Source organism: Mizuhopecten yessoensis, unplaced genomic scaffold, assembly GCF_002113885.1.
Source record: "Mizuhopecten yessoensis strain PY_sf001 unplaced genomic scaffold, ASM211388v2 scaffold9299, whole genome shotgun sequence".
Taxonomy (NCBI): Eukaryota; Metazoa; Mollusca; class Bivalvia; order Pectinida; family Pectinidae; genus Mizuhopecten; species Mizuhopecten yessoensis.
Genome location: NW_018407978.1, coordinates 534,519 through 562,461, shown reverse-complemented (window position 1 = coordinate 562,461; position 27,943 = coordinate 534,519). Strand labels below are relative to the sequence as shown.

At 35.3% G+C, this 27,943-nt stretch overlaps 1 protein-coding gene across 2 annotated transcripts; it reads right to left on the bottom strand.

Moving 5' to 3' along the window:
- Positions 1-466: 466 nt before the first annotated feature.
- On the bottom strand, positions 467-23,112 carry LOC110457690. Of its 2 annotated transcripts, XM_021509050.1 has the most exons (3): positions 23,049-23,112; positions 8,121-10,290; positions 467-2,064 (listed from the first exon to the last, which is right to left on the bottom strand). In XM_021509050.1, exons 2-3 carry the CDS (start codon positions 10,258-10,260, stop codon positions 1,769-1,771), a joined length of 2,436 nt encoding a protein of 811 aa, XP_021364725.1. In that variant the 5' UTR covers positions 10,261-10,290; positions 23,049-23,112; the 3' UTR covers positions 467-1,768. The 2 variants fall into 2 exon arrangements, with proteins under 2 accessions (XP_021364725.1, XP_021364726.1); XM_021509051.1 differs by lacking the exon at positions 23,049-23,112 and having other exon boundaries at positions 8,121-10,291.
- Positions 23,113-27,943: the final 4,831 nt, after the last annotated feature.

Sequence of the window (27,943 nt, the reverse complement as noted above, 5' to 3'; positions counted from 1 at the left end):
CTCTGGGTCGCGGGTTCGATGCCTGCGTAGGTCGGTGTTTTTTCTCCGGGAACACTATCTCCACCACCAAAACCTGGCATGTCTTTCAATGACCATAGCTTTTAACAGGACGTAAAACACAAACAAACCAAACCAAACCGACCAGATTGTTGTTGTAGTAAATTAAGGACGCATTTGTTCTCCTTGTGACACGTTCAACATTATTAACATAGAATTAACTCTCTGGCAGTTTACTGAATTGGATTAGGATGGTTTGGTGGTTTGTCTCAGGAGGCCTCATGTTTAGGACACATACAATGGGTTTGGGCCAAAACAAAGGATGGTTACTTCAAATGTGACTTAAAAGATTGTATAAAAAATGAAATGCTAGGAAGTAAAGACGGAAAAAACAAACAAATGTAAATTAATACAACGGCAGTGTTACAGATGAAATAAACAAAGTAATGGAACGATATAAAATGTTTGAAATGATTTGTTTTATTGCCCGAGGAAGGGTAATAATAATAATATCATCACATCTTGACAAGCTATACTGATATAGCCAATTTCAAATAAATATATATGTATGTACAAATAAATATATAAATATTTGAATATAACAAATCCAAAATGTAACACTTTTCATACTAATTAGCTGTATGATTATCAACATAATATACTTGGCCTTCAGTTTAACACTATATATCTATATATACATTTCTATAATTTTGCCAAAGTATGGTTATCACAGTCAAAACGTGAAAATTTGGTCCGGATTTCACAAGGAACTTGTTAATTCACTATCACAGTAATGTATATCAAAGGTATCATTATTTTATATTTATGTTTAAGTTGTAGTATCCTACGTTAAAAACGTATACTGCTAAGCCCTATCCTGAAATAACATCGCTTAATTCTGTTCCTTGTGTATCTCTATGTTAACTGCAGCAGTAAGGTATATGGGAATGTTCACAGAACGAGATAAAATATAAAATTCACTATCTTCAATAAGATAAATACAAAATTTACTGTTTGTAAATAGCTTTAAATTAAAACGTAAAAGAAATGGATCTCATTTGTGCTTTCATTTTATTTTTTATCAATTTTGCCGCAACGAATTGTTGTGAAATTTCAAATTAAATTAGTCCAGTACATGACTTTCTCTTCTAGACATGCTCGAGTACTTTATTGAATCAGTAAACTAAGATGAACTTTTGTCGTTCTTTACCTCTTTATATTAGGAACACATAATTAAAGGTTGATGCTGTGCATCATATCATTGTATACAAACATGTACGTAAGGCTGTCCACAAGTAAGCTAAAGTAATAGTATCATTCTGTATACTGTCTGCAAACTTTGTCAATCCCCAATACAACCCTAGTGAAAACCGTTGAAATAACATGGATATTAACAATGAGGCGGGTCTAACGGAACATTTTAAAATAAATGTAATTATTAAATTTAAAGATACATAAATATAATCATTGAATAACAGGAGTGATACTAATTAACATGTGCACCTTATAGCAAGCTGACTATCGTAACTAACCATTATCATCATTTCAAGCATAGAAAACGTCGATGTTTAATCAGCTCGAAGTCATAAAATAATTTATGCACGCTCGAAACTTTACAATTTATACTGTCTAAATGTAAAATATTGGCATCTTCATTCATATTTCCAAACACAAGCAGGAAACATGTAAATGATCTCGACCATTATCACCAATGGTCAATGCAGGTTCGTTATAACAAAAAACACTGCCAGGATGACCAATTCTGCGATATTCATACAAACACTTCCACAACCTTTTTCTTTGACCCGATTTTGGAGGGTGGCAGCGTCCCCCCAAACGGTGAGAAGGGTCTTGGTGTTTCACTCCCTTCTGGCGATCCTGTTGGTGGGCGCCATATTTGATTGTTGTGTTTTTTCACAAGAATAGTCCTGCCTGTTGGCCGAGAATCTTTACCAGCCTCGGCATGAATAGAATGATGTGCACGCATAGGCATTTGACTAGTTCGTCTCGGAGACATAGAATGTTCATGAAGAGTCTTTTTAATGTCTTTTTCGTCCTGTCGGTCTGCTGTAATAGAAATGAAGAATATGTTAGAGTATCAGCTAATTTGATCTTGGCCTATATTTAAACGTCTAATAAAAATAGACATATATTATGTCGATAAGTAATGATTGTATATGAGAGTATTTTTTCTTTATGATGTTTTTTTCAATGTCATTCGCATTTCACATGTTCCAGGTATTAAAACTGCTCAATGGACATGCTTTTATGACATATATGACATAACAGCAAAACAAATATTATATATATATTATATATATCATATACGTTAAGATTTTATAGAAACACAATACACTTTCAGTGATTTAATTTAAACACCATACACTTTCAGTTATTTATTATACACCATATACTTTCAGTGATTTAATATAAACACCATATACTTTCAATGGTTTAATATAACCACCATACACTTTTAGTGATCTGATATAAAAAAAAAAACCCACACCTTTTACTGATCTTATTTAAACATCATATACTTTCCGTGACATGATCTTCCAAAGCATTCTAAACAGCTGGTATTTAGTTATACGTCCCAAAGGCATACGCATGTTTGAGAATTGAAAAGTTTTATTATTTGTATTGCTTTGAATTTTAAGGAAAACCAAGGGTGTTATGTCTAGCAAATATGTTTGATTTAAAACGCGACAAGTGCTTGTGCATAAGGTCGACAAGTGATGTATAAATAATACGAACCAAACAGCCAATATTTGGAAAACATTGATATCTTAAGTCAGCCATATTAGTAAAGTCATTGACTCTGGTCACGTGTATTACATACAAAGTATGAACTTTCGTGTTCAATATTTGTTTTCATATCAAACTTTTTTATTTAATCTAGAATAAAGCTTTAAAGTTGAACATAAATATGCTTTGACAGAAATACGAAGATAACACCAGCATGAACATGTTTAGACTGAATGTAATTTTGGATTTTATTTCACTATTTTTTTGGTAAAAGGAAGCTAATTTCACCATTTCTTTTTGTACAAGGAAGCTAATTTTAGATTTTATTTCACCATAACTTTTTGTTAAAGGAGGCTAATCAGTTGGGCACATAATGGGTTCGGGATATCATATGTACATATATATGCCGGGAAATCAACAACACTGGTATACCCAAATCAATAAACGGCTGATGTTTACCTTATACAAATATTTATTACGGGGAGCTGTTTGCTTTTGTTAATGGCGGCTACACCCTTTTTAAAATTCATGTTGAACGACGAACGTTGGAATATGTTAGCAGCTAGCTATAACGAAGTAAAATATGTTAATGATACAACATAGTGTATTTCAATTCAGGTTGTGTAAACAAGCTTGTCAATATTTTGTGTACATGTTCAATTTCTCCACCTCTATCAGAAGTGTTGCGCCCTGACCAAAAAACTACACAGTCAGTTTGGGTGGACATTGAATATAAACGTAGACATACATGGACATTGTAATACGTTGTAGGGATACTGTATGGTGTGTCACTGTAATAGTAATTAAATGGACATTGTATACCTATTGTAATACGTTGTAGGGATATTGTATGGTGTGTTACTGTTATAGTAAATACATGGACATTGTATACCTATTGTAATACGTTGTAGGGATATTGTATGGTGTGTTACTGTTATAGTAAATACATGGACATTGTATACCTATTGTAATACGTTGTAGGGATATTGTATGGCGTGTCTCTGTAATGGTTAATACATGGACACTGTATACTTATTGTAATACGTTGTACTGTATGGTGTGAACATAAATGTAAATATATGTCATATGTGCCGAGATATGTACTAGTGTTTTACTATTTTACACTTGACACAAACCGTTTCATTTTTAATCGAGTCAACTATTAAGATATCAATAGGTAGTTATTATGTTATTCTAAACCAATCCTTAGATTTCACCAGTAAAAATGTATTGTTTGTCATTTTCATTGTAATTTCGCGAGGTTTTCTTTGGAAGATGTATGAACAAATAAAATAACTTAACAGAGAAATTATGTTTCCAATTTTCATGTTACAGACTAGAAGGAAGATGTGAACGACAACAAACAACATCAAACATTTTAATGTACACGTGCAATGAGATTGTTCACACAAAAGAACAATTACGATTTGTCATGCAATGTGTAACGTAATAAAGAAAGCATGATCTTATACAGTTAGCTGTTCTATCAGATTACGTGGTTTTATATAATGAATAAGGCTATGCTCACCATAATGTCTAATCTGTTTACGGAGTATTACGTTAACATAGACGTAACCACTATGTATTACCCTATTTGTCGATCACTTACGTTATCGCTTCACCTCAATTATGTCCTATCGGAATGTCTATGTGACTAATATCAAGGACAGAATAGCAATTGTATCCAACACTTATTTTTATAATCGGACGATATTGTTTTCTTTAAAATCAAGGTTTTACAAACATTGATAGCAAGAGAATGTATGTAATGCAATTACGTAAATAAGAACATCTAGCGTTATGATACAAAAAAGAAATCTATATTAAAAGAGCTCGCATCGTAGTTATTGCCTTCAAAGAGGCATCGAGTTTCATAAGTGATCATTTAACGAAAATCAGTTTGGACGCAAGCCATAAAGTATTTCCAATATGAACAAAGCTGATAAATATTCATGGTCAAAACGGTAGTCTTTTGAAAAAAAAAAAAATGTTGATGTTTACATTTAACAAAATAAAACCTCGGCATATATTATCAATGCTTGAAATCTAAACTAAATTTAGAGGATATTTGCAGAATAAATTTCAATACCACATTCCAATCACCTTTAACGTGGCTAACATGCTCCGCGGGGTGCCACTTGTGCTTTGGGAACATCCACACACTACGCTACACCCTTGACCAAATAAGCTTAATGTAATGTTCAGTGAACGTGTTTCTTTATCAGATTTGCCATACGTTTAAAATGTTAACATGAACAACAGTTTCTAAAGGATTAAAACGTAATGTTACACTAGTGGAAAACCAACATATGGCTCTCAGCCCACGTTTCTCATCAGGTGGAATAGAAAACGGCTATTGTACGCGAGGTCAGTTAAAGTTCATTTACTACTGGTCGATTCAGCTTGGTAAGTGTACAGATACGAATCACTACTACTCAATTAATATACCGGGTGTTTTATCAGTGGATTTATACACTGTGCCTGGCAGTACAGTCTTGAATATACGTGGGAAGGTTGTTAATGTCACTATTGTATAATTGACAGATTAGGCTGAAACATAACAGTCACAAATAAGATTTTATAACATTTTGGGGAAAATGTCTCTGCAGTTTACCGCACCTTTGCCATGCACCTGTCATATTCCAGTCATGATAAGTGTATCTAAGATAGTATTTAGAATATTATGTTATCTTCTTACAAGATCTGCTGTTCCGATTCTGTTAATAATAAACATATACATAAAGGATGACTTCTTTGCTTGCACCGTATTGAATGGTGCCTGATAGAGAGATTCTCCTACGAATGATTGTTGATAAGCATGTTTATATAATTCAAGCTGGTTTGATTTTTGAATGGTCCAAAGACATGGTTTACAAAGTGTCTTTAAGAATTTGGAAATTATTTAATGAGAGTTAGATAGTAATTCAAGCTGGTTTGATTTTTAAATGGTCCAAAGACATGGTTTACAAAGTGTCTTTAAGAATTTGGAAATTATTTAATGAGAGTTAGATAGTAATAACCAGTCATCACGAATTGGGGGACCTTTTCCTCCCGCAATGATCACTGCAGTTAGCTCCAGGGTGTTACGATTTTTTTTACCAATTACTTGCACCTTCATTGTATGAATCGGTATAGAGGAAATCTATAGTGATACTGGGAAAACTGCACTTATATCAGCCAGTATGGTGTAGACAAAACTAAACTCCCTATACAATGTAGATAATACTATGTTGCATACAAAACGCTGTTTTACACACACCAGTCTAGCAGAGTGTAGATAAGTGGATGCGAAATATAAGCTTAATTTGATAACACGATTTAACAAATTAAATCTCGCTCTATTTAACTCCAATATTCAGAGTGTGGACGGCTCGCCTGGCGTGTATTGTTCACGTGTACAATGACCCTGAACCATGCGATCGTAATTACCACTGCGAGTTAAACTTTAATCTATAGGAATCTATAAACCGTAGCCATATTAAAACGCACCCGATGTCAAAATTGTATACTGGGCGCTATCAGTTATCAAGCTATTTGTTTGTGTTATTGAGGTACTGGTAAGAACTATTTCAATACACCAAATCATACGTCGTATATATCTAGTCAGTCAATCATCCGCGAACAAGGATCCAGGTCTTATTTCTATGTCCTTTTGTGGAAATCGGAGTTGGATAAAGTATGTTAGAGTTTTACATTCGAACGGAAACCGGCTACATGCTGTTTTTAGCTGTCTTTATTTTTTTTTTAAATTCTGACGTCACAATTTAAATACCAGTTGTCAATTTAAAACATTATGCTCTGTGCTAAGATCTACTTTACAATTAACAACAGAATCATTGAATTAACAGAGGATTCTAAATTGGAAAGTTTGTGGACCCGCGTTTAAATGTCTGTGCAACTACTATTCAAGCTAACGCTGGGAATAATAAAACTAATTCTGGAGACAAATGTAATGCTATTTTTATGTTTTGGGAATCTTGTATGGTAAATGTCAAAAGATGCTTTTCAAACTTGCTCTAAAGCCCTTACAATTTAATTCTTTTTGAACATATCTAGTTTTGACACCTAGTTTTTAAAAAGGTTTTCGAAATGGCTCTTTTCCTTAGGTTTTGATGTTTCTTCGATTTCGTTTGTAACATTTTGAGATAGATTTTGTACTTAATTTTGTTTTAATATTAGTTGTTATTATACTTTGAACTAATGATACATTGTGATCAATATAGAGCACACAAAATATTTTGGGGATTAAATTATTATGACTAACTGTAATTAAATCAAAAGGACTTGCAGACAGGAATGCATCTACTGAAAGTTGGTCTTGTGCTACCAGAAAAACAATGTGCTCAGATTAAAAGAGAGTCCTGTTCTTTTTACATAATTTCCTCCCACCAAGACCTACCTCCTAAAGACTGGGTCAGAGTGTGACTGTGTTGAGGGGACGTAAATCGACAATTCTTTCATTTTTTATTTCTTGTACAAATCAGAATGCTCTGCTAAAAGACAAATGTCAAGAGCCAAATAACGCATATTTGTGTTCTGATGATGTACGTATTTAGGCTTATTTGTAAGAGTAGATTTGAACACGACTAAGATAAAAGAGCAGATCTGATCATATCTTAGATATAAAGAGTAGATTTGATCATAACTTAGATGTAAAGAGTAGATTTAAACATGACTTTCAATGTAAAGAGTACATTTGATCATACTTTTAAATATAAAGAGCAGACTTAATTTTGATTTTAATTATAAAGAGTAGACTTGGTAATGACTATAAATATAAAGAGCAGATTTGATCATGATTTAGATATAAAGAGTAGATTTGATCCTGACTTTAAACCTATTGAGATTACTGCTGTTTTTACATTGGACAGCACTATAATATGAGGTTGTACAATACGTTAATAAACATTTCAAGGAACAATTCTGAAAATAATTTTATCGCCAAAGGATATTGCGATGGCTATTGATGTCAGTCTTCAACTGGTCAGAAATATAAGAACATCAGTGTAAATTCGATAAAGGGTAATTGTGGTGAAAGTGGTATTAAGTAGTCATTGTTTACGTCGAATCATAATAGACAAGTATAATATCCGTTGAGATATGAATTGATGGTCACGGCGCAAGTTAATTAAAAAGATGGAACTACCTTGAATAAAGGAACTTAAATGGTAAATGTGTTAACCGATAAAAAAAAGTTCCATTTAAGTGTAAGTAGTACTACGTGTTATGTAATTATTTTTTTAGATTAAGAAATTGAAAATTTTCAAATCGTGTTGTGTAACAATTTATCATGAATGAAAATGAGGATGAAAAGTCTTTAAAGTTACTTTATATAACTACAGCACAATGAGAATGTGTTCCTTGTTGATATTTACCATTGGTCCGTACAGGCGTGGCAGGTTGTTGTCGTCTCGCCACTACCATTCTGTCACCCATAGGAGGGGCAATAGTGATGATAGAGGGACGGATCTTCGTTCTAGGTTCTTCTTCACGTTTGTTATTATTCACAGAACTGACCATGGCCGTGGTAGTGTGTTGCCGCGTCCGAAGAGCTGGAGAAACCATCAGCTTATTTGGTAATGCTGGTATCTTGGGGCGATTTCCCAACACCATTAGGTTCGCCCTGAAGTCGAAATGTTTTGGTGTGGCCGGTAACGTTTTGCTGCTATGAGAATTTTCAGACTTAGCACCATTGCTGTTTCTGTCGGGTTCTAGCGTTGTTATTACGGCATCGTTAGCACTCGTTACATTCCGGCTTGCTGAAATCATATGTTCGTCCAAAGATGAGCTAGTGTAAAGCGTCCGTTCAGACACATCGTCATTCGATAGTTTTACAGAAGGCACTAGTATGTCTTGATCACTCATGGAAGAATTACTAAACCCCCCTAAAAGGTCCACATTGTTCCCATCAGGGGATATCGCAGTTGGAGACGCTAGGTCACTCAAACCACTAAGAGGTCTGGCTCCTTCCTCAGAGGACGGATAAGAACTTTCTGAAACGCGTTTAACACATAGGTCACTTTCACTATCGTACAGCTTTCCGTCAGCCCCAAGGAATTTGTCAGGTTCCGAGCTCTCTACACTGCCTTCTGAACTAGCAAACCCACTAGTAGTCCTACTACCTTGTCGCATGAAATCCTCATCCGGATTCCCCATATGCTGAAGAAGAGGATCAAAGAACGTTTGATTTGCATTGAACACTTGGTCATAGGGCGTGGTCAGAGGTTTGTCGTTCCAGGCCATCTTACTGTCATATTTAGGGAGGGCGGGGAGAGTTCTCGTCCCCGGCGACCTGTTTATAATGATCGTCTGTCTGCCCAGTACAACTTCCGCCTCGACCTTGTCGGGCTTCTCCATATCAGCACTGGTCGTCGTGAGATCAATCAATGGAGGAGGAGAGGAGTTTGGAAGTGGTGGTGGTGAATCATTGTCATCACTCTCAATCTGTCCATCACTATGTTCCTCATGTTCATTTTCCATAAGCGCACCTACCCTATTGGGGGTCTCATGTGCATTTACGTCATCCTTCCGTTCTGCACTTCCTTCAGAATCCGAGTCACTGGCCGCGTCCAGTTTCAGATCCCGATTATTCGTATAAACGGTTGACATTGAACTTTCCCCTTGAAGTTGTAAATAATTTTTCAGAGTATTGCACTGTTCACAATTTGTACGTAGATTTTCAAGTATATTTTGTGCTGGTTCATATTTTTCTGCCAATTCAATTTGGTTAATTCCTTTACTATAAGCTTGTTCACGGCTGACAGAAGGATCTGTGTTTAAGTGCGATAGTAATCCTTGTATTGAATATGCTGGTGTTTCACTAAGTAGCTTACGTGATTGGAAATCGGCTTTAGCCCTTTTGAGTTTGAGAAAACCCTGAACTTGTGAGGGAAGTCGAGTGATGTAGCTTCCACATATATCACAGGTCGCTACTACCGTTTCACCATTAACACTTTCGGCTTCAGCACTAGGGTCTGAAACATTCACACTGCTTGAGCGTTTTATCGACTCCCGTGGAATATAAATCTCCTTTGGAACTTTGTTTAACTGACCGAATTTTGTATAAATGTTACTCCCGTGTTCTATAATCCCTACAGATGAATCACCTGATATCTTATCCTCTACCGAATACACATCCGGTTTGTCTTCTGGTGTTTGTGAAACACCAATCAAGGTGTCCTTTATGGTTTCATGCTTGCCAATAGAGCTCAATGGCTCCACTGTAGTGAGCGATCCTGACGTAGTATTCTCGGTAGAGTGGCTATTTTCACCAGTTAAAGGTACACAGAAGTCCGCAGGAATGTAGCCAGATTCACCCTCCGCCGATGTTACGAACACCCATGTACCCACCTCGTATTCCAGTTGGACAGTTTCACCTTCAGAGACGAATATTTCCGTCTGTTCGTTCTCATGTGGGAGGAACGTGTACAGCACCCGGGCCGAATATCCTAATGGAACAATTTTTGGCGCTGTGCCCGAGGATTGAGAGTCACGTGATTCACTAGCAGACGACATTTGTGTAAACTTATCTGCTCGATGTAGGACCTGCAAATAGATCAATGGACGGTTGGGTGACGGCGATTCAAGTTCATATCTACCATAACCTTATATCTCACCGTTAGTGGGGGATAAATAAATACTCCACCACACATAGAACTAGTCGATAGCACAAACTGATTGCATTTTAACTTGGGTCATTTGAACTGTTGTCAAAAGATCCTGGATGTTTAGTAGATTGAGTTTACCTTATTAATACACACATATATAGGTGTAAAATATTTCAAGCATGCATTATAGGAACATCTTGTTGCCACCAAATACATGACTAAATGAAACCCAGTCAATACTCACAAAATATATACAGTGACTCTGAATATGCTATTTTTTAATACAAAATTGGAAACACAATGTAAGATAATGTCAAAAAACTGTTTATTTGTATAAGCGAATTAACATTTTGTTGAGGTAAGTATGATTTACGTGAATGTGTTAACGGGAACACTACACTACACACATGTACATATCCTGGTGTATCGGTATGTATGTTAACGTTTTTTTTGCACCTATGTGTGGTGGGCCAGTATAGGGCGTACATATATGTATATCAATACCTTATTGGTTTAAGCACGTACAGGTATGGATGTCGATTACAGTAGAATGTATCACAAGGGACATGGACGTATGGCCTTCACGCATCAGGCAATCCATTATTGCGGTTTTGCTAACTGTTTGGCACATGCATTGTATAAGTGATTTGTATGTGTGCCTATAAGACACATACAACTATACTTATTTGGTGATCAAACCTGACACGATAGCAATTGGCCTATGATCGTGTAGACAGTATCAGTACACGTGTGTACGCGTGTGTTCATGTGTGTGATATAACCTTAAATAAATATCAGGTCAAAGCATAGATGATCGTTCTGTCATAATATTGCAACCGGATTTAATTAATGACGTCCTTTATGAAATAAACTTCACAATAACAATGGACGAACGTCAAAGATAATATTCCGCCGCTATATACTTTGCTGTAGTATTAGAGATATGGTTTAGTGAATAAAATAAAGCACAAACTTGCTCAACACTTATTGCCTTAATGCGGCCAATTCAAAATATAGTCAAGCACCGCACAAATGAAGTATTTTGCGACAGAGTAGGCTTAATAAATCTATTTTTCTTTCAATTTAGAATTCTGTCACGCCCAATTGTTTATCTACTTCCTTGTTGATCAGTATGAATGATTTTATCTTAAAAAAAACTATATAAAATACCATTCGATTTCACATATACGACTTTTAAATGTTGACGTCACAAAGATATATCAATTAGGGTGGATAAGGCACTCGCCTTTTACTAAGCGCGCTAACATCCGGGCCAACAAGAGTGATTAATATAACTTGTAATAACTTGTTACATAAATGTTGCAAAAAAAATAAAGTTTGCTTTTAAAGATATATCAATGCCACCGTCAGGTTAACGTGAAAAACTCATGATCTTATCACTAAGTTAAATGTTTTTCAACAGCATGGTCACAAAACAGTTTATTTTATTAAATGAATGGCTGTGTACAATATCAAAAAAATTTAATCTCAGAATCTGATGCGTGTTCCACAACGCAATATATCACTAAAATTGCTCTAACAGATACACGGAAGTCTATAAATCCGATAGAGTGTACTACATTTACGTACATTACGATGATCCTCATATAAATTATATTACTTATATAGATGATTTCAAACAATGTCCCTAACTATACGACTCTCATTGTATGAGCTTCAGTATGTTTCATATAAGTCATATCAAATGCAGAAAAGATTGATCTTTCTTTTATCACATAATTTACAGAAGTATGTTATATGACTGATTTTATCACACACAGAACCATTTATTGAAAAAAATGGGAAAACAATACATTTGCTTTTCGCCGAGAATTCACTATGTCATCGAATGTTACTTATGACGTCATAATGTGGGTTATTACACATGTTACACATATAGAAAATGATTGTTATAACACTGAATAATACATACATCACATGTTCGATAGAAATTCCTAAACGCGTGACGGGTTTGAAATCATATTATCTAACTCGACTTATTTCATTTTAAAAATTTCAAGAAAGATTATTTTCTAATTTCAAAAAACTAAATATCGATGGTTCGAAAGATATGCTAAACTAATGTCACGAGTTATGGAATTGTGTTTTACCATAACTTATTCAGCATTTGTGTTGTCGTTTTATTAAGCAAAATCGGAAACATTTCCTTTCGGCATGCCTTTTTCGCGGCCGCGGATTAGCATATGACGTCACGTATTTGTTGACATCATATATGGTCGGAAGTCAAACTAGCTTGTCACGGGTTGGTCTTAGCCAATAACATTACTTAGTACGCATAGGTTACACTAAGTAACACATAGCTCAGCGTGATATATAGTTAAAAACTTATTACAAGCCGCATCATTTGATGTAATGAATTATGTATACGACGTATTTTCTCTATTTGACTTCATCCATTCTATAATTCATATGAATCTGAAGTTCCAATATCTATAAAAATAAAGTGACGTGAAAGCTATTTTATGGAAATTAGATTCAAGTTAATGATTTATTTTTGATACCTTTCGTCGATTTATGTAAGATTTGCTCATAGAATGAGTACAGAAAGCTAATTGTACCTTCTACGTTTTAGTCCTTTGTCACGTGAGTCAGATTTAGCAAAGCCAGATGACACTCTTACTTCCCACGTGAAATGCCTGCCACGAAGCTCCTTCGATGTCGCTTCATTTATGACATATCGACCGCTTACTACTGCTTTGTCAAAGACAGTAATGTATTATTTATTGAGAGCTTATTGCTACTTAATCCCCCATCAAAGGTCATTTTATAGGATGGATCAGCATTGCTGGCTCTTTGTCCAATAAAGCAATTTTACCGAGGGCAACTCCCTGTTTTGTTAAAATCTTCACCTCAGACTCACATTTGTTATATTGTCATTAAAACGACAATTTAACCCTGATACATATGGGGAAACACGCTGTCAAAGAATAAGAGTTTAGTTTCGTATAAATAAAGGTTATCAGGTACAAGGCACAAAGTCTCTGACACAAATGAATATACATTTCAATTTGGGATACTTGTACATGTGTTTCGGGGTTTTATCTGAAATTGATCGTTTCGGTAATGCCATTTCATATATTGATTTAAAATTAACAGGAAAAAGAAAACCGGTGCAATGCATCTTAATGTAACCGAGTGAAGATCGTTGTCACACACCTGTATACAAATCTTATTACAAACCTGATATATCCCGATACCTCAGACACACTTACATACAAATATATGGTCACGTGGTACACATCTTGTACAACAGACACACATCCAGATACATCAGGTACATGTCACGATATATTAGTTGCATATATGGCTACATCCATTACACATCTAGATACATAAGATACAAGATACCCATCTAGATACAACAAATACACATCTATATATCGTATATACAGATCTAGATACAACAGATACACATCCAGATACAACAAATATACATCTAGATACACATCTCGATACAACAAATACACATCTAGATACAACACATATGCATCTAGATACACATACACATCTAGATACACATCTAGATACAACAAATACACATCTAGATAAACTCTGATACACATCTACTAGGTTCCTCATATACACATCTAGATACACATACACATCTAGATACACATCTCGATACAACAAATACACATCTAGATTAACTCAGATACACATTTAGAGACCTCAGATACAGCATATACACATCCAGACAACTATGATACAGATATAGATACAATAGATACACACCAATATACCGTAGATACACATCTAGATACAACAGTTACACATCCAGATACTTGAGATACACATATAGATATAACATATACAAATCTCGGTACCTCAGAAACACATCCAGATACGCCAGATACACATCCATATACCCCATATACACTTCTAGATACCCAAGATACACCTCTAGATACTACAAATACACATCTAGATACAACATATACACAACCAGATACAACACATTCACATCTAGATACATCAGATACACATTTAGATACAACACATACACATCCGGATATCCCAAATACACATCCAGATACCCCAGATACACATCTAGATACACATCTAGATACAACAAATACACATCCGGATATCCAAAATACACATCCAGATACACCAGTTACACATCTAGATACAACAAATACACATCCGGATATCCCAAATAAACATCCAGATACACCAGATACACAGCTAGATACAACAGATATCCATCTAGGTACCTCAGATATACATCTAGATACAACACATACACATCCGGATATCTCAAATACACATCCAGATACACCAGATACACATCCGTATATTCCAAATACACATCCAGATACACCAGATACACATCCAGATAAAACAAATACACATCTGGATAGATACAACAGTTACACATCCAGATACACCATCTATACTTGAAATTCCTCAGATACTTATCTACATACCTCATATACTTATCTAGAAACACTATATACCTGTCTAGAAGCCTCGTATACTTATATAGATGCAGTTAGTTACAAAGGATACAAATCTGGGTACATCAGCAACACATCAATATAAAACAAGGTACACCAGATACACATCCCTATACCCCATATATACATCTAGATACTCAAGATACACATCTAGATACTCAAGATACACATCTAGATACAACAAATACACATCTAGATACACCAGATACATATCTTCATACAGCAGACACACATCTAGATACACATCTAGATACAACAAATACACATCCAGCTACCCAAAATACACATATAGATACCCAAGGTGCACATCTAGATACAATTAATACACATCTAGATACAACAGATACACATCTGGATACATCAGATACACATTAGATGCCTCAGATACTTATCTAGATACCTCATTGTACCATATATACTTATCTAGAAACCTCAGATACTTATCTAGATGGATTTAGTTACATAGGATACAAATATGGGTATATCAGCAACGCATCCATATAAAACAAACACACCTAAATACAAGAACTGTGCTCTATATAGACATTCACCAAACACACCTATATCTATGTATATCTATCGTAAAAAGATAGATCAGACACACTGAGTTTCACATGTCCATTCACCAGACACACCTATATCTATGTATATCTATCATAATGATGTATATCTATCATATCCTAAATAATGTTATATAGAATTTTACCGTCTATAACACTTCTTTGACCCATATCATAAATAGATACACACTGAGTTTCACACGTCCATTCACCGAACACACCTATATACATCAAACATACCCAGGTACCCTGCTAGATCAAAAAGACGTGCATGTTTTTTATCATTCGTTCTGCACCGTTCGAGCTCAACATTTCATTCGTTTAATACAACACAAATAGGAGTTGGCTTTACCTGAATAACCTCATTGATCCAACTGAACTAAGTCCTACCAAGTAGAATAGGTTTGCACTCACTGAACGTCGTATAAAAGGGGAGGGGCAGTCAGGCCCGGTGACCAAATAACTCCTCAGCATATCTATACTTTTCTTTTTCGCTTTTAAATAGTGAACGATGTTTCTAATATTAGTTAACCCTTTAATGAAATAGAGAAATTAGTAAAAAGTTTGTATACTTTTAAAACTTTTAAATTCTTTGAAAATCAGGTTTGTTTTTTCAATTGATCAATTGAAACTTTGACAAAGGTTCTTAAAATGCATCCTTGATATCCAATGGTTACTCTCACGTTCGCTCTTTGCACCCCTGGAATATGTCAAAGCGAAATTGAAGGCACCCGGCTAGCTATTTGATTGGTGTAAGGTAAAAAAACCTGACCAATCACTAGGCTGATAATTGTCCTTAGAAGATAACAGAGGAGCGACAATCGACTTCAATGCCAACAAGTTTTACCGTTACGCGACCGCGAGATTCTTTTGATGCACATCAAAGGATCAAACAAGTCTTTTTTCGTCACATCCACAAGACGGTGCACACTGAGCCTTCGATTTTGCTATGACATATTCCAGGGGTGTAGAAAGCTAAAGTGAGCATAACCCCTGGATATCAAGGATGCTTAAAATGGTGGTGAAATGGATCACAATATTGCTATTTGTAGTTTGAAATTACGAGGTAAAAAGATTTTGATAGCAACTTATACATATTTATTTAATCTATAAAACTGTATTTTGATAGAAATGTATTATAAGGGCAGAGACATAAAGGTGATTTTCCTTTGCATGCAATTGTATATATAAATATTACAAGTAATGAGTTTTACGCAACGCATCCACATCTGTTTCAAAAGTAATTTAAACTTACAATTTTGTGATTCCCATCAAAACACTGCCAAACTGGTCGTACTCTGGAGATTTAGCGCCTGTTGTCGGCGACAAACCTCGATGAGAAGATCGCCAGACCCCAACGGTTTGACGGATTTCACATCCCCAGCGATGCCTTGAATGCCCTTCCTCAAAAGGAGAGGGGACAGATATGCTGAGGTTTTGCCGCTCTGAGTAGAGGACATCACCAATAACCGTGGGAAAGTTGAAGATTTTTCTGTGGTTTTGGTGGATGATTTGTCTGCGTGTTTGGTCGGTGATTGAAAGCGGATACCCGGCGTCAAAGTGTCAGGGATACACAGAGTAGTATACTCGTAAGAGTATTCATACTACTCGTAAGAGTATACTCTAGCGATTGACCCTAAGCCAACGCCTTCTTGGAAGTATGGATACCAAGGGATCAGCGTGACCAGTCGATTAGTGAGAGAGGGCACATATTACTACTCGTCTACCTAGAGTCCGAAGCCAAAGTAGTATGTTGCAGAATGTCGAACCATGTATACTTCCTATCAAGAGTTCGTGAGTGATTCCAACCCCTGCTCAACCACCAGGATCGTCTTCCCAAAGTGATACGAGACGCAACCCACGGCAATCAGGCTGTGTAAGCCTTCTGCTACGTTGACACCCAGTGCGCGACAATCATACCCCGAAATGATCCTACACGCACGGAGGGTCAACGTACCCAGCCTCGGGACGTGGACCCTAGCTTTCATGGAGCCATACATTGCTTATTTTTAGTCATGGAAAATATCATTTTAAACAGTTTTCATCAAACTATTACAATAACAGATAATGTAATGTGGTCATTACCTGTAAAACTATGTAGGCTGACAGGGAAAATATGGGTCATACTTGGATCCCAAGGCATATTTCGTATACGGCTTATTTGCTAGCTATGTTTGACTGCAAGTCACTCCACGCTCACTTTCAAAGCCGGCTTATTTTCAAATAAGTCTTATTGTCGAGGTTGTAAGGGTATTCTGTATGGTAAATAGTACTGTCATTATTACGTTGCTTATACATTGTTAGTCTACGTGTATCTTAACGTTATGTATTTTTATATGTATATTGCTGTGGTATGACAAAAATGTTGGCAACCTTTAAATTTGGGTGTGGTTCACGTGTACTCGCATATCGTTTATAATGATCACCGTTGTAAATATTCTACTGTCGTGATTTTTACAGGCTGACGTACTTACAGTTGATGTAATGGCGTGGGATGTTATGAGGTGGATGTGACGTTAGTCTGTAGTGTTATACACTAGTCCTTTTTGCACTCATTTGTTTATTATCTTGTTGTTTACATGTCATTTTAACATTTTTAATATGTAGAGATATCGAAAATGATTACAATAATAAATCTTTAAAAATCTGTTTAAAGGATGAGCTCAAGACAAACAAGGGACTGCATCTTTAACATACAGCATGCCAAGTGTACTACACTGCACCATACAACTGTTCATCTGTATCGGACACATCGGTGATGGTAAGAGCCGAAACGTTGGACATTCATATTAGTCTAAAATACTGTTGAAACAGAAGGGGAGGTGCGTAAAATACCTTAATTTAATAAATTAGAAGTATACAGGTGAGTTTCTTCAAATTGATAACGCGTAATTTGTGTATATTTCGATTAATGCCACTACTTAAAAGCGGCGACACTAGTGGTCATCAAGTTACCAGCAAACCTCGGGGTCAAAGAAATAAAAAAGCCCAGAGTCTACCATCTTCTATCGTCAGAGATGAACCCACGACACACACAGGACTACACCTTTAACATTTGGTAATATATACAGCATGCTAAAAATGAAATACTTCTAGAACTCATCGGTGATGCTAGAAAACTCAACGTTTGTCCTTAAACAGAAACCTTTTGAGCATTTCCATGCCAGGTATTCAAAAGTACTATCAGTGGAGGGATGTATTACGTGTATTAAATAGTATACATTTTTTTGAAAAACAAAAGCAACTTGGGTGTTATTTATTTGTGATGATGTGCATATATAATAATTCCCATACCTTAATATTTCTATACAAAGTTTAGCTGTCCTAAAAAAATGTAATGAAAGCTGCCAAAATATATCAACAGTATTATGTTTGATTTAACCCTGATTTTGGTTTTAGAATTATACACAAATTGTTATGCAATCTTTCGGTGTCCTTCTCTGTAAACAGTTCGCTGACAAGTGTATTATAAAAGATACAGTAAAAACATTCTTATTAATACTGTTTTCTTGACGCACCTTACTGCATGATCATTTCTTACGTAATCCTGTTTGTTTGATGTGTTCGCTTAATTACGCTCAGATGAATGAAAATTGAGATAATTGATAAAGACAATCAACAAGGCTCGTGTGAGAGAAAATAATGATAAATACCCTCTATTATTCGCGTATATTATGGTGTCCTTGGGGCTGATAGGTTAGTGAAAATGCAAATAAATACACAATAATCATATTATTATTCCCAAATAAAAGAATGCATATTCGTCGCGAACACGGAAATCCATTTTAGAGTAAAACAAAAAAAAATACATGGTTGATGTAATGTTATTACGTTTTGGTTAAAAAGGGACATTACAAATAATTCATTTGAAGTGAAGTCTTTTGTGTATACACATGGCAAGGACCTAAAACACTGTATATTAAGTCCTTGCCATATGACCCTGAACTGGAAATTATATGTCAATCTCGGCTGAATTAAAAAAAAAGATACGTCCTGTTTCACAGTCAGGGACCAACTGGTACTGGTGATTAGTGTGTTAAAAACAGTGTTATGCAAGTGCACTTCTGGATTTCAAAGCTCGTGATATCTAGACAAACGTGAATTTGTGAATGCAAACAATTATCTCTTCAAAACGAATCAACACCTTTAAATTTAGTGCAGGTGTGAAACATGCACAGGTGTGAAATATGCACTAACTGGTATTAGGAAAATAAAAGGTAAACATGCACACTGGCCTTCACGATGACCTTACGTCAAGAGTTTGTATTCAAATATGCTACACATCCTGCAAATTAGTCTGAACTCACAACACGTCACTTCTCATATTAATAAGTTAAATTATGTTGACAGAACTAATTAGCTTACAAGTGATAAACTTATTGCCGGTGGTCTATGTTTTTTTCGTAGTTAATTATAACCTGTTGTTTCGTTTCACAATGACACTGGACGTTAAATACGACATCAAAAAGACCACTATCTGTGTAGAGTATGAATTGAGTTTCCAGTTTCAGGAAAAAATATCCGTTTAGAAACTAAGTTTACTAATGAAATAAGAAAAATAGCAAAATTATGACTTAGTTTAGGTTGGACACATAGGAATCGTATTTTGTTGTAATATCATAGTCAGGTGGTCGGGTAGTGCAGTGGAAAACTCACTTGCCTTTCACCAAAGCGGCCGGGGTTCGATTCCTCGATCGGATGTGAAAAGGTATGAAATCACCTGTCGGCCGGCTACGTGGGTTTTTTCCGGGGCCTCCTTTCTCGCACGTTTAGACCCTCAGCGCGCTAACACCCGGGCCAACAAGAGTGATTAATATAAGCTGAAATAACCTGTTTCATAGTTGTTGTAAAATAAATAAAGTTTATACTAATAGCATAGTCTAATCCTGCATTCATGCTATCATCTTATGTTGTAGTGGACGTTGTTTAGTTTGGATACCAGGCGCAGGTTTAAAGTCAAGACGAAGAGTTCGAGGTAGTCACCCAGATCTTCACGAGCCTTATGACGTGTTGTGAGGTACTTATGAGCCACACTTACAGCTACTCCAAACGACATGTTTTTATTGAACTGTCGTCAACAGCCGTCATAAATCCAGGTTTATCTAGACCTGACGTGCCCCAGATATCGGACGTATGCCCTGACCACCTACCTTCAGACACATACACACTAACATTTCGATAGCTCTATTTGTAAATGATCTGTAGCACGCTATCCCTTAAGCAAGGTCACTACTGCCACGTTCATTCACGAGTGAAGAAAAGAAAACCGCACGAGGTCTGTTTTATTATGAAGGTCATATTATCATTAGCACTTATCATACAAATAGCGGTCCCTATTGTTATAAACATTTAAGTCAAAAGTACAAATTTTAATGTTATAAATTCTCACGTGTCAAAACACACCTGGTTTTATTTCTATTGGCGAATTTTCTTCCTGATTACCGTACAGTTCTTTGTGTTAAAGACAGATGCACTTACTTTGAAGTTGAGCTGTCACATGCAACATTACAAACTGTAAATCTATATAAACAAACTCGGTTTCATCTGCTGTAAAAATAAAAATGTTCGTCTTTGGAAATTTCGCGTTTTGACCCTGTAAACTGATCAGTTTCGTGTTTGCAATTGTTCAGGATTTTTATCTATTTTAATTATCTATATTTCTCATCATCTATAAATAAGTATTCGCGTGTGTATATTTTCGCTCAATTTTCGCAATGCGAAAACGAGAACATTTCGACACCGCGAAAATTTCGATTTCCGTAGTATAACTTACAATACATTCCTTCTTACTCTTATGTTATAAAATACTAGCTGTTCAATTTATACATTTCGACAGGTTGTCTCCATGACACTAAAATAGATGTATTTATATACATTTCTCCATCACAAGGAAAGCATTATAAGGTACGACATCATGGCGATGACATGCCAGAAATAATGCTGCAATACTAAAAAACATCTTGTACTGCAGATGTCTAACCAATCAAGACACTTTTGGATGTTTTAAATTTCCGCGACAATAAATTTTTAAATATTGCAACTAAACTCAGACAGAAGTTTAAAGCATATGTAATAAATTTTGTGTGACGTGACATGCAGTGTAAATGTACTCAAGTCAATGGCTAGACAAACACCACTTGCATGAAGCCAGATGTGATGTATTGAAGAAAATACCGAAGCACAATTTGAACTCAAAATTGTTATAACTAGGGCAACATACGAAGAAACAGAACATGTTTTTATCGACCACTGGCAAAGTGTAAGAAAATAATACAAGGTGTTCGGGGAATTATACGTCTTCAGATAATAAATTAAACTTTCTATATATGATTTCCATTAGAATATATATACATGTCTAAGATAAGTAAACCCAACAAAGAGATTAGTAATTGGACCAATACCATTGCATTGCATACCCATAATTATTAATATAACAAAAAATTGATGTAACACCATTCCTGTAAATTTCAATGAAACTACTCTAAGGTGCCCAATTTTCAAAGAAGACAGACACATCAATATAAAACAACCAGGAAAACGTGGGAGCAACCTTGCTCGAGCATGTCTTTCAAAACGATCCTTTGATGGGATTACCCTTAAATGCTGAATGTTTACACAGAAACATGTAGCAAGGAACAGCAGCTGCCATATGTAATAAATTTGGTCAGTCCCGGCAAGAGGACAGAGCTTATTTCCTTCCCAACTGAGAGGAATTCTCAACACTAAGGCCGGAAGTGAGGTATTGCAAAGCGAGGAACTAGGAAACCAAAATATTTTAGGTAGACAGCAAATACAAATATTTTAAACGTTGCATTGGGTACAACACATGTATTTCGGTTGCATTTGTGTCCAAATTAAGTGCACAAAAGCGAATCACCAATTTTGCGGGTGGTCAGTTAGCGCAATGGATAACGCACTCGCCGTTCACCGAGGTGGCCAGGGTTCGATTCCGCGATCGAACGTTAAAAGGTATGGGTAACCTGTCCGACCACGTTTTTTTTTCTGGATACCCTGGTTTCCTCCTACATTAAGACCCCCCACGCTAACATACGGGACAGCAAAATAACTTGTTTCATAACTGTTGTAATATTTAGTCTCTTTCCTTAGTGGTTCTTCAATATCATATGTACACAATGTAAGTATAGGAATCCCTAACACTATCCTGCATGACATACTTCGTAAACAGAATAATGTGATAGATACATGTTTATGAGGCAAATAGTCCTCACACATAAACATTGCTTTAAATAATATTAAGTCCTTCTAGGAAAAGATATCCCGCCTATGTTGTAAACATATATTGATACATGATATGTGAATTTTTATACGGTATGGATCTTAGTACAAGACATGTTTTCCCAGATGGGTAGCAGCTAGCAAACAGTTCAACACCGTCACCTAAATAACCGCAAAGACTAATAGCCGATAGCAAAATTGAGTGACAATCCAAAATCCCCATACGGTCAATGATTTATTTTCATTGGCTGCCGTTATAATGAACGTTCTACATTATAAATAGGTTTATTTTGATCCCTTCCAGTCAGAAATATACGGAATCCTATATTAGAATACCTGCTATCAGAGATAAGTCTAAACTGCCAGTTAAAATGTTTCAGTAACTTGGTCTTGGAAAGGAGGTGACAGGTCATAGTACTTACTTTCTACTTCATACTGACTATACAGGTATGACGTCCGTCCGGTTGTAACTCTGCCTCATTCCATATATCTAACCTCGACCATGCCCTGCCTTAAATAACCCGTTTTATCTACACACATTGAAATGGTAACGTTCAACCCTTACATGTGAAGTAGTACCGTGGTCTTATCCAGGAGACTATCAAAAGGCCAGTAGTGACACTATTGAACTATTTCCCGATAAAATAAATAAATCATTAAAAGGCGATAAACCTCGGTAGAGTAGGTAAAGAGACCCTGTCGAAATGCCAGGTTTCTGCGTACCTAACAAACAAAATAGGTTCACACATCCTGATCACCATTATTATTCGAAGCCATATAAGCTAAAATTCAAACCAGGGGTATATGTATATAATGTACAGTTGAGATAAGGACGAATAGCTCAGGTTTAAGTGACATTACAGATTGCGATTGGTGATTCAGGTTACCGCGGTTTTAACCTTATAGACAGATCGGTACCTGATATCACTCTTCCGGACGATAGAACACATAGAAAATCGATCAAACTTGTGCCAAAATCACAGAATCGGCACAACATCAAATTGATTAGTCAATATATATATATGTACACAGTTAATGCAACCAATATGAGGAGAAATATAACAATGAACACCTCTATTGAAATTTGATACGGTCGGCTTACATGAACAGTTTAAATATAATCATATATATATTGCTACTAATTGTACTCATGATCATAACATTGGCACGTGACAGCTATACAAGAGTGGATTAACGTGGAAAAAAGTATTTCATAGATAGAAAATCGACAGAAAATATTTTCAAGCGACGGGTACTCAATATTATTTACTGATTTATAGAGTTAATCAGCTTAAGGATATATGAAACTTGACAGGTATTTGACAATTTGATCCCATACATAATCTGCTGATAAGACAACGGCGTTGTGGACATGTGTAAAGTAAATGAGTGAACACATACCTAGTCCTTGTGTTACCCTATGCACAATTAGTGTATACAGATTATTAACATTAACCGGTACAGCAGAAGTGTATACAGATTAATAATGTTACCCAACACACTAATCGTGTCTCACACAAAAAAAGGGAATACAAATTTATTAAAATACCCCACACACAAAAAGTGTATACAGATTCATTACTTTACCTTAAACAGCAAACGTGTATACAGCTTGATTACGTTACCACACACACCAAAAGAGTATACAGATTCATTAAATTACTATACACACCAAAAGTGTATACAGATTCATTACGTTATCCGACAAACCAAAAGTGTATACAGATTCATTACGTTACCAAAAACACCAAAAGTTTATACCGATTAAACAATTACCTAAAAAAATGTATACAGATTCATTACGTTACTATATACACCGAAAGTTTCTCAAATTCATAACGTTACCCAACACACCAAAGTGTATACAGATTTGTATGTGGTTACCATAAGTAAAACATCGTTGTCTACCGTGTTAAGCTGTAAGACGTATGTAGTAATAATTCAGAATTCTGACGGGGAACTCGAGCGATACTACAGGGTAAAGTGATAAGGAATACTTCCTGTAGTCTGACATACACGTAGTAACCACATTTGTTTATGTAACGGGCGGTATACAGCTTAAACACGGACGGTTTAAAATATGTTTTAAATTTTCACTCCTAAAAAACCTCTGGCCAATTCAAATTATCGGAACGATTTCAAAAAGAAGATAATTATATTTAAATACATATGTCTATATATACGAATTGCCGGATCGTTTTATCGATTGGTAATTATATTAACAGGTGAAGATTGTATAAGAAAGATACATTTAGCTTTTACCTGACTTTTATCGTGGATTTCTTTTCTGCGTTAATTTTAATATGCTGTGCATTGCAAATTATTGATTTTTGTCTGTACATACATGTAGAGTCGAAAAGGCCCTCCAGATGGTTGATATTTTTTATTAGAAATTTTGCTTATCGTGAATGATCCGCCAAAACTGATCCTGTTCGCCATCAGTAAAATATAGTATTTCAACCTCTCAGAGCAAAAGTTGTACACGGAACGAACTTAAATGTTACCTGTGAGGGGCGATTGTTTTACCGAGGGAAAGATTGACATGTTGAATGTTGTGAAATGAAAGTGTTAATGTGTCTGTCTTGTAACAGGGGCGGATTGCTCTGAACATTTGATTAATTCCTTTGATTGCACTATCGTTACTACTTCTGTGCTTATATGTAAATTATTTATCTAATGAAAAGACTTGCTTTGTAAAACGATTATGTTTTAATGTTGTAGAATACCTATCATTATAGGGCAGCCCTGGACTATTCAACATGACTTTAGCTTATTGGTGTGATATTAGATAATATCATATTATATAAGTGTATTTACAAATCGTGATCATTTTATTACATGTTGCATGACACCTGCTCACGACATGATTTTTAATCGCTATGCATCATTTTAATGCAGAGGTAATTGTTAAGTTTATACAGCTGCACGTGACAAAAGAGCTACTAGGAACGTAAACTTGACCCACTTTAAGCTTTGACAGTTATGTTTTGTGCATACACCTAAAACACACATCTACATTGTGTGACAGTCAGTGCTTTGTCCTGTGTTCTCGTTACATACTGGAATGACACCTTGACATAGCAAGTGTATGTTATCCTCTATTTGTCCTCGATGTAGAAAGCTTCTAAATTATTTCACAATTGATATATTATTAAATACACTGTCCATACCAGGAGAGGGCTTGTATAGGCATTACGCCTGTTGCCCAATTCCTTTTGAATTTGTTTAAGATGCAATATTCAATACCATCTTTGTGAAATGCAATATGCGAGAGAGTATTCTGCTGTGTCATTATCGATCTATTTTGATAGATTTAGGTCAATAGAGGACATTAATCATATTCCAGTTTTACAATGTGAACGTATTCAACAGGTGTTTCTTAATCAGATCAGTCCCCCTAAGTTTACTGGATTGGTAAAACGGACCGCTGATGAATAAGTCAATTATTGAAATTACTAAGACATCTTATCGCACAGTCTACTGTCTGCATAGTACAGCTTTTTGTACAAATGCTTATCTCGATAAAATAGAAAACATCATTAAAAAATGAAGTTGAAACAAAATGTAAATGTAAATAATTGAGGTATAATAATGGAATTCATATCATGCACAAATACGAAATAAAATTCACGAGTTTCCCTTTACCTTTAAATCAACATAAAGACAAATTCTTCAAAAAGAAGTACTTTTGTTAGTTTTGTATATAAACAAAAAGATGTATAATAAAGGCTAGGTTTGTTTTTAACACAAACAGGAACTGAAAACATTTTCGAAAGATCGCAAAATAAGTTGATGAACTGATGAATCTTATTCCGAAATTGAGGTATACAATCAATGTCAAAATCAGTATAAGTCTTGTTGATACAGTAGAGAGTATGCATGTATACTAAAATGTGTCAATGTATCGAAAGTACTACTGTATGAAGAAGCCAACCACAGGGATAGACATAACAAGAGCAGGATACCTTTGGTGAGGCTTGATCTGATTTATAATGAAAACATGTAAACATAAACATTCTTATTCTGAACAATACCGGATATGAATCAATTTCAACAGTGGGACCGTCCGACAGTATGACAGGTAAAACAATTAAGTACATGTAGCACATGGAACGGGTTATATAATAGATAAAAATATAAAACATCAGATATGGAAGTGGTTCAGGTAACAGACAATCAATTAGAAACGACAATTACACGTGCATCGTATATATCGGCAGACAATACATCGACGGTCAATACTAATTCAATACCAGACTATGATTGATAAGATAATAATAACTCAGCAATCTTCAATAATTAAATAGCTAACAATAATCAAATATGATTATTCAATAACAGACAAAAACTCAATAACAGAAACTCAGTAACTGACGATAACTCAATAAATGACAACAACTAAGTATCTGACAATAACTCAGTAACTGACAATAATTCAGCATACATGTATGGCAATAACTCAATACCATTCAATAAGCTATAATAACCAATAAACTTAAGGCCAACAACATTTGGTCATAGACAAAAACTCACTGACCAACACAGAATCTCAGTAACTGAAAATATATTTCAATAGCTGAAAATAACCCATCAACTAAACATGATCTTTCAGCTTACGAGAATTCAGTAACTGGCAATCACTCAATTTTCAACATTGATGCGAGAGCTCACAATAATTCAACCACTCACATTACATTGACAATAGTTCAATAAGTGATAATAATTCTATAACAACTGGACTATAAAATATTTAGCGAAAAAACAAAAATGGAACGGATGTACATTTACTCGGTTAGTCGTTCAATTTTATCCTTAGGAAGGCACATAATACCAAGATATATGACATGCTTACTTTGGCGCGGCCTTATTCTACAAAGAGATAAATAACGTTACCATGCACTTACTATACAACAGTATTCTTGCATCGTCAACACACTAATTAAAATATACCACAGCATGCTTACGTCATATATAAACACTAAAAAACAGTTACGTTGACAAAAAAAACCCACTAGAAAACTGCCCGGTTACATCAACAAACACGCATTAGGAACCAGGATGCTTACGTCACCATACAAACAATAACAATCTGCATGCTTACGTCTGTAACATATTTACATGACAACAACATTACTTCAACAAATGTTTTCTCGACAACTACATGGCAACTACTCGACATATACACAGGTTACGCCAAACACTTATTTACACACAACTTAATTGCATCGACCAACACTTACACAGGTAACGTACATGACATCGACCAATTTTAAACACCAAGAATGAAAGTAAGAAATGTGAAAAGTTTCAATATACA

Bases quoted from the DNA above. Each gene is read 5' to 3' on its own strand.
- LOC110457690 (XM_021509050.1), bottom strand. From the start codon at position 10,260: ATGTCGTCTGCTAGTGAATCACGTGACTCTCAATCCTCGGGCACAGCG. The intron at 2,065-8,120 runs GTAAATATCAAC...TTTCTATTACAG, and splicing joins CACGCCTGTACGGACCAATG to CAGACCGACAGGACGAAAAA.